Source organism: Helianthus annuus, chromosome 4 (genome assembly GCF_002127325.2).
Source record: "Helianthus annuus cultivar XRQ/B chromosome 4, HanXRQr2.0-SUNRISE, whole genome shotgun sequence".
NCBI lineage: Eukaryota > Viridiplantae > Streptophyta > Magnoliopsida > Asterales > Asteraceae > Helianthus > Helianthus annuus.
This window is the reverse complement of record NC_035436.2, coordinates 194,575,950-194,584,725: the sequence shown is the minus strand read 5'-3', so window position 1 is coordinate 194,584,725 and position 8,776 is coordinate 194,575,950. Positions and strand designations below refer to the sequence as shown.

The following is an 8,776-nucleotide window of genomic DNA, read 5'->3' as shown; positions in this document are numbered from 1 at the left end:
CCGATCACACTCAATTTATTGTGAAACATGTGGCTAGAGACTCACCTGGCCCAACATATCTAAACTTGTTAAGCGATGACACTCAAGTTATTGTGAGACATGTGGCTAGAGACTCAACTGGCCCAACATATCTTAACTTTTGTTTTATTAAGAGATGTCACGTGCCACTGGAGAAGAGATAGCGATGGACCCGGTTCAATGCTGTAAACGGTACCGTGAAAACAAATAGATTTCATATATAATAATATAAACAACGAAAATTTCTAGCACAAATACATAGACAAAACTTACACAGATTACAAATCTAGAAGATCAAAACAACCAACCACTGAACAAAAACTACGTATGTGAAAGCTGATGCCCTCAATATGTTGATCTTCAATGGCGAACCGGTGTTGGCTAAAAACTATAACCATAACCGTGATGTTGGTTAATAGAAAATCATAACCATAACTGATCGATCATGGTTAATCGGTTTTGATGGTTATAACGATTAGTTATGGGTCGGTTAACCATGAATTTACGTCTAGCTAGAAATAACTCATAATTTTTTTTTTTGACGAATGAAATAAATTGTAATTGCACTTTTGTATATATTTATGTATTACATAGTATTAAAAAATTACTATAATCTATAATATTAATACCGATTATCACTGATTATTCAGACAAAAAAAATATTCAAACAAAAAAAATACGATACGAACAATAAATTCAAACAAAATTCAACCAAAACGATATGATATAACTCATAAATTTTAAGAAACGTTTAACCAATTGAAACATTGGTAACCATAACCGACCCACTACTTTCGGTTTTCAAAACAATCAATTATCGACCCACCGGTTGTTAATTTGGTTCGGTTTTATCGGATAATTCGTTTTTTTCACACCTCTACTTTGGAATGTGCAGATTGGTGCAAGTTTAGTTTTGAGTGATGTTCTTGTTTGTTTGTAGCTTGGTGCTGGCTGCCTTTTCTTTTCTCTAACTACTGGCTAAGGGGCTAGTGCTTTTGCTTGTTTCGTTCGGATAAATTGCCGTTTCTCAGAAAAAAAAAATTAAAAATTAAAAATAAATAAAAATAAAAAAATAATAAAAAAATAAAACAAAAAAAACAAAAAAATATTTGCAGCTAGAAATGACGGGACAACAACAAAATGAAAGTCAAATGTAATAACGAGTGCACACCTACCATGAATTAATTTTAATTATTAGATAATTTTAGTTATTAGATAATAAACACGTGTTTTATAAGAATGAATCGTTCTAGAAAAATCATTAATTACCAAAGGGCATTGGCCTCGTGTCTCTCTATCCCAAGAGATAAAGGTTCGATCGCCACAATGGAGGACAAATCAATAATTCAGTTGGTTTTTTTAACTAACTAGAATTGATTCCCCACATAGCGGAAAAGTTGTGCAGAATTCTTTTGTAATTTCTTATCGATCAAAACATAGACTAACCAAAAACGTCTATAAAAATAAGCATGAAAACATATTATATCTGACATTACTCATGAAACATAAACTAACTCAAATTTATACCGAGCTAATGAAAGGCAGTATATTTGACTCGACTCATTTCAAAACAAAATTTACATCAAAACATACACCAACTGAACACCTCCATAAAAATAAGCACGAAAACATGACTCGTTTTTGGGAAAGAAAATTACGTTGAAACATAAACTAACTTAATTTATACCGACACGTACATAAAAATAAGCACGTAAAATTCAAAAGGGTCACAATGACATTTTATAAAATTTTTAAAAAGTTAAAAGAGTCTAAGTCAAGCTATATATATATAATAATAATTTGTCATTTCCGTCTATATAATAATTATATATATATATATAGGTATATATATATATATATAGGGTGGGGTTCTAGAGTGAACACTAGTGTATTTGCGAACTGAGTGAACAAATCCTGGCCATTGATCTACACACATGTATGGCCAGGATCTCATTATCAAATCGTGAAATACACTAGTGTATTTCAACATCAAATCCTGGCCATTGATCTACACACGTGTATGGCCAGGATTAGTTCACTCAGTTCGCAAGCTACACTTGTGTTCACTCTTGAACCTAATCCTATATATATATATATATATTTAATTTTCAACCTAATCATAATAATCATCATAATACATAAAGGTCTTATAATGATCTAAAATGACCATAATACCCTTCAGTAGAAGGGCCATACCCCAGGATGTTTTCATATTGTTCTCAACATGAAACCAGTATTGCTTTCTCAATAACTCTCACTCATATCCAGATCAAGACATGTACCAATAAGCAGCAGCTTCTAATAATAACCCTCATCTGCAACCAAATATAAACAAATAACCAGAGAGGTCAGATGCAGATTAATTGATAATCAGCGAGCCCAGATGTAAATTAAAGGCCCCATATGTTGTTATTTATTTATTTATTTCTTAACAGTCAACTCAAGGTGTTTAGTAAAGGTGTTCCTCCTCAGCAAGGGCGGACCCAAGCTTTGGCTTGGGTGGGCGGGCGCCCCCTTGAAAAAAAAAAATTAGTGTATTTTCGAGGTAAAAATCCCGACCGCACCCTTTTTGAAAATTGGGTTGAACCCTTAGTTCGCAACCCTAGAAAATAATTCCTGGGTCCGCCACTGCTCCTCAGTTTTAAATTAATGGAAAGATTGCATACCATCACCGATATCATCATTCATGTTGAAGTCATCTTCATCGTCATCGAAATCAATGTTCTGCAAAGCCCATTAATATAAAATAAATATGTATGCTCCTAGACACCACAAATTTAAGATGATCATTTCAAATCATTTGTATAATAACAGGTCAATTCGAGTAGTATATCATCGTTACGGGTCAACGAGATTTAATATAACAAAACTAGCTAAAAAGTGAAACATTTCTAATTGGTCAAACACGTTAAAGGGGTAAAAATCCACTTAACATGCATACGGATTACAGATGCTGTTGTATTACTAAGAACGAGATAGATTATTATTCATAACAGTTTTCGTAATCATCGTTAATACTTTTATATATTTACAAAATAATGAAAAGGATGAAAAGGTCTTGGTCAGTCGGACGAACCAGACTTTTTTTGACCCGCACGTATAAATTATCTATTTTGCACTGAACCCATGTTACATACTAAATATAGATTCACTTTTGTTTAATTATTTTCATGAACAAGAATAAATATTGGTAATTAATTCATTATTGGCGAAAGATAAGATATACCTGATCATAATCATCACCACTGTCGTCTTCTTCCTCTTCAATAACTTCGTTATCCTCCTCATCATCTTCATCTTCTTTCTTTTCCTTTTCACCGTCATCTTGACCCTAGAATATCAAACAAGATAACACCATCGTATGTTAAGTTAAGAAAACATATGAAGGAAAGAAGAGTAAATTACGTTTTTGGCCCCTGTGGTTATATCACTTTTACCATATTAGCCCAAAATAAGAATTTTTAACATATATGCCCCCATGGTCACTATAACTAACCATTTTGGCCCCTAAGCCTAGAGATCATGGGGGCCAAAATGGTTAGTTATAGAGACCATGGGGGCAGATATGTTAAAAAATCTTATTTTGGGCTAATATAGTAAAAGTGATATAACCACAGGGGCCAAAAACGTAACTTACTCATGAAAGAAAAAAACACCAGTTCAAATGAATTGTTTAAAGTAAGATTAAAATGATTGAATATTAGTATATTACTTGAGGCCCTTGATCTAGTTTCTCAAAGAAATCCAATCTCTTTAGGTCTGCGCAAAAGAAAATATTATTATCTTATCATTTTTCGTTTAACTCATAATTTACAAATATTTATCAAACCTGACTGTGGATCCCATCGGACCTTCTTATTGCTGCGCTTCACATTCTTTGAAACTGTTTCGAGAGGAATAAAAACAGGTATCTCAGTGGTGAAATAAGGTATAAAATGTGAGAATAATAATATATGAAAGGAACTTCAGACGACAATGTTTTACCTAGTTCCGCAGGAACATAGTCATCGGTCAACTTCATAAAGTCTGAAAGTGGAGCCTTTCGAATACCTCTGTTTCCTGGTACCACAATTTCAATGTAAATATTCTAGAGCAGGCAGAATGGTAATTTTTTAGAATGGGCCGAAAAAGGAATAAATTTTGTATTTTTCTTGGATTCCTTTAGTAGCTAAAGTTATTCAAATGAAATTAGAGTAAAATGCCATTTTAGGTTTGGCCAGTTTTGTGACTTTCGTCCAAGTTTTTGTTTTCCGCATCTGGATCCAAAAGGTTTGAAATCTTGCCATTTTCATCCGGCTCGTTAACTCCATCCATGTTTCTCCGTTAAGTCAGGGGTATTTCGGTCTTTTTTGTCAACTTAAAGAGCAATCCAGTCTTTTTCACTTTATGTACAAGCATTTAGCATAATGTACAAGTATTCAAAACTTGGTTTAAAAAAGCGCGAAGCGCTCCGAAGCGTTTTGGTTCCAAAAGCTTTAAGCGAAGCTTCAAGCGCGAAGCGAGAGCTTCACGTATACGAAGCGCTCCATATTATATATAATTATATATAATGTTAATTTTATATATATGTATAAAAAATAGCTATCCATATTATATATATGTATTTTATAATGTTAATTTTGTACTTTTATGCATAAATTAAAAAGTTTAAGGACCAAATGTAAACTACTGAAGATAGAGGAGGTTAAATGTTTAAATAGACAAACTATCTTTACACTTTTTAAGTAAAAAGTTAGAAGTTTTAGGGACTGAATGTAAACTAATGAAAGATAGAGGGGTTAAATGTTTAAAAACCTTAACTTATGAAAACCCTAAAAACCTAAAAGACATATACGCAGCCGTCAGCGTCTCTCTTCTTCTTCTTCCCCCTTCTTCCTGGTTTCCGGCTGAAAGCAACTCCGTCGCCGGAATTTGTCACCGGATTTCACATAGGAAGTCGCTATATCGTCGATATAAGGTCGATATGTACCTTGTAAAGACTGTTGGGCTTAAAAAATGGCCCAAATGGTGATCTGATTGGCTGGAGTGTCGCTTCACATCTTCATCGCTTCGCCGCTTAAAGCTCTCTTCACTTCGCTTCACGTAATGTAACGCTTCAGAGCCAAAAAAGCGTTTTTTCCATCGCCTCATCGCTTCAAGCTCGCTTCAAGCGCGCTTTTTTAAACACAGATTCAAAATACCCTTAACGGAGAAAAAAGACGAAAAATACCCCTGACTTAATGGAGAAAAAAGGATGGAGTTAATGAGCCGGATGAAAATGGCAAGATTTCGAACCTTTTGGATCTAAACGCGGACAAACAAACCTTTGGACAAAAGTCGCAAAACTGGTCAAACCTCAGGGACGAAAATGACATTTTACTCATGAAAATATGATAAGAACCTATATTGTTACCATGATGATCTAGCTTCTGAAAAAAACAAGTTAATGAGGTTTTATGCATTTTTGATACATTTTGAATGAAATATGGCCCTCTCCAAGGATTTCTATGACCAAGTTAAAAACATTAATCGATACTTTTTCATGTATGACGTGGCACCAGTTGCTTCCGTGTACTAAACGAGATCCAGTTTTCTATAAGCCGGTCAAGAATATATAACTAACATCAAAATTTACAAAATAGGCAGTTTAAGAGGAAAAAACAGTTCAGTAAATGGAATGCTTACTTTCCGAATCTTGACCGGAAGACGCCAAATGATAAGGAGATGAAACCCAAAACTTTTTCAAATCCTCACCCCATACTATTAATTTCTTAAATTCTTCTTTTTGTTTGAGATTGATTTCTGGGTATTCTTCGATTTCCTGCACACGACAATATATTGTTTTGACTGTTGATAACGGACACCAAACCCAGTTTTCTACAGTGAGGATAATGATGATGTTAACGATATTTGGAACCAAAACAAGATTTTTTCGGATGCTATGATGGTTTTTAGTTTCGTAGACGTGTGGGTATCGTGTACCGTTCATAGTTGTCAATAGCGATCGCTATAGCGCGCTACGTAGCGTATAGGTCTAGTGTCGCTATCAGTGGCGGAACTAGAAAAAATATTCAAGGGTATCCCAAATTTTTTTACGATACATTTATAGAACAAATTTTTTTTTACCTGCATTACGGGGCGGGGCGGGGCCGATCCTGAAAATTCAAGTGCCCTGGGTGAGCCAAAAAAAGGCCCTTAGGCCTTAGACCATGTGTAGTGGTTTAGAAAAATAATGTCTCCACCATGGGGCATTATCCGACACGTGGCAGTCCAGTGAGCATGGGGGCGTTATTGCAAAAGTGGCGTAGTGGGAATAATGCCCAATAATCCCTTTTAGGAGTTTTTTATTAAAAAAAAAACAAGCTAGTTTCTCATTGGCCAATCAAACCCAGTCAACCCATCACAAACTCTTTTAGGCGTGGTTTTAAAAACGCCAAGCCAATTTTTTTTTTTCAAAAAAACTGCCCCATAACGCCCTATGTAATGGGGAGGGGGCGTTTTTTTTGGATTTTTTTCAAAAATAATGCCCCACTACGGGTGGTCTTACCGAATTAAATTTTATAAACTAGTTTTTTTTTTTAAGTTATTAGTATTTAGGTTAACAAATCAATATTGAGCATATCACATTTGGGCTAGGCTTTATGAATTAATATTGGCAATAAGTTTTTAGATATTAGATTGGGCTAAGTTTATTTTTAATTTTTAGATCGAAATTAAACAATTCAAGAACTCAAGAAGAAAAGAAATAAAGAATACTCACAACTCTCAATCACAATTAGCACAACAATCTAATAAACTATTGGGTTATTATTTGGTTATTTGGGCTAATTACTATTGGACTATCATTTGTTTTTTTGGGCTAATATAATCAGTATTATTTGGGCTTGATTTCAGTTTGTAAATTTTTTTTCAGGGGTGTCCTAGTACTTGTTGAGGGGTGTCCTTAGTATAAAAATCGAAAAAAAAAAAAAATTTACACTACCGGAAAAAAGTTGAGCCGTAGCCCGTGCTACGCCCCAACCTACATTAGGTCCGCCCCTGGTCGCTATTAGGGTTGTGGCGATAGATAGCGAGAATAGCGACACTTTATTTATTTATTTTTAATATAAATAGCAATTAAATATTGCTATAAAATAGGCTGGATTTTAGGTTTTTGTTAAATATACATGTAAAATAGCATATATATACCAGGGTAATTTGAGATAATATACATAAAAAATTTTTAAATTTTTTTCTAGTGTATCGCTATTTTATAAAATATCCACCCGCTATTTATAGCTATTCGCTATGTAGCATATAGGTACCTTAACGCTATTTGTAGCTATTCGCCATTAACAGCTATGGTACTGTTGGAATCTATTTACTTGAAAAAACAGAATCAAAACTTGACTTACAGGAAATATTACATACGGCTCTTGTTTTGCAAAACTCGCGGAACCCTGACCAAAACCACCTCGCCCTCGTCCCCTTCCTCTAAATGCCATCCGAACAAACCCTAGCACCTATTGCAATTTTAGTCACCTGCACCATGAAAAATACACAAAAACTCATGAACATTCCTACACTAAATAACCATTCCAAAATCTGCAACCTTTCACCCCCTTCAAATTCTGTAACAGTGGCAGATCCAGAAATTTTCGTTTGAGAAAAAAAGGGTGGCCCAAAACGGGTGGGAAAAACGGCGAAAAAACATCAAACTATTTCACAAGATTATAAAAATGGGTGGGTAAAAGCAACAGTTAACAAGTAGTTTATCCTTTATGTAATCAATTCATTTATCTTGTAGTTAACAATTATTCTGCCTATTAAAAATCGTAATCTGAGAAACAAGAAATAGCACAATTGAATTCTAACTACTCCTAGGAACAATAAATTTGAGACATCTAATTGACTCATATCAATTTATATTCAGATTATAAACAAGAAATTTTAAACAAGCAACAAATATTAAACTTACAACAGAAACAACACAGAATGAGTTTCGATCATTGTTTCATACCTGATTATAGCAGGAGTCTGTAACGGCTAGCAGAAGCACACAAAGGAATTTCAAAGATCCACAAAATCAGAGCGACCCATTCTGTTTTTTTTAGGGTTACCTTTATTTTTATTTATTTTTAAATCTTCAATTAGTTTTTGATAATCCAAAAACAGTTAAGGAGCAAAACCTACACGAAGGGGCTTGCAAGGCCCATAAATATAATGCCGGTATAGGGCTGACAATTTCTATACAAACAAGGATACGAATCTAAACGAAGTTAACAAGTTTCATGTTTAAGGTTAACAGACTTTGTGTCTATAGCAGGTTGACACGTTAAGACCTGTTTAGTTTTGTGTCTTAAAAGATTAAATACATGTTAACCTGGCGAAGCTTGAGATTTCCGACCGGGTGGCGGAAGTCACCAGACCTAAAAATTTCTATAAAACCAGGGGTCGAAAACGTATATACCCAAAAATTTCTAAACGAAAACTACATATTCTCCACTACTGAATGAATAGTTCGAGGGGTCGAAAACGTATATACCCAAAATTTTCTATACGAAAACTACATACTCTCCACTACTGAGCGAAAAGTTCGGCGGGTCGGCCGCCCTCTCCCGCCCCTTAAAAGCTTCGCCCATGATGTTAACCTTAAAGATCCGTTAATGACACGTTTATAATTTTAAATAAAAAAATGCAGGGCTCCTAATTTTAAATAAATAAAAAAATACCTGAAAGTAAAGTTTATATATTTAATAACAGGTCATGATCGTGTTTTAACATGTCGTATGATACGCTG

The 8,776-nt window shown here is 34.2% G+C and overlaps 1 protein-coding gene across 1 annotated transcript; it reads right to left on the bottom strand.

Annotated features, from left to right (window-relative positions):
- Positions 1–2,116: 2,116 nt before the first annotated feature.
- LOC110937720 (DNA-directed RNA polymerase III subunit RPC7) lies at positions 2,117–8,155 on the bottom strand. The gene is made up of 9 exons (XM_022180172.2): positions 7,997–8,155; positions 7,392–7,518; positions 5,683–5,818; positions 4,003–4,077; positions 3,848–3,901; positions 3,731–3,777; positions 3,245–3,349; positions 2,685–2,742; positions 2,117–2,333 (listed from the first exon to the last, which is right to left on the bottom strand). Exons 2-9 carry the CDS (start codon positions 7,479–7,481, stop codon positions 2,317–2,319), a joined length of 582 nt encoding a protein of 193 aa, XP_022035864.1. The 5' UTR covers positions 7,482–7,518; positions 7,997–8,155; the 3' UTR covers positions 2,117–2,316.
- Between the last annotated feature and the right edge of the window lie 621 nt (positions 8,156–8,776).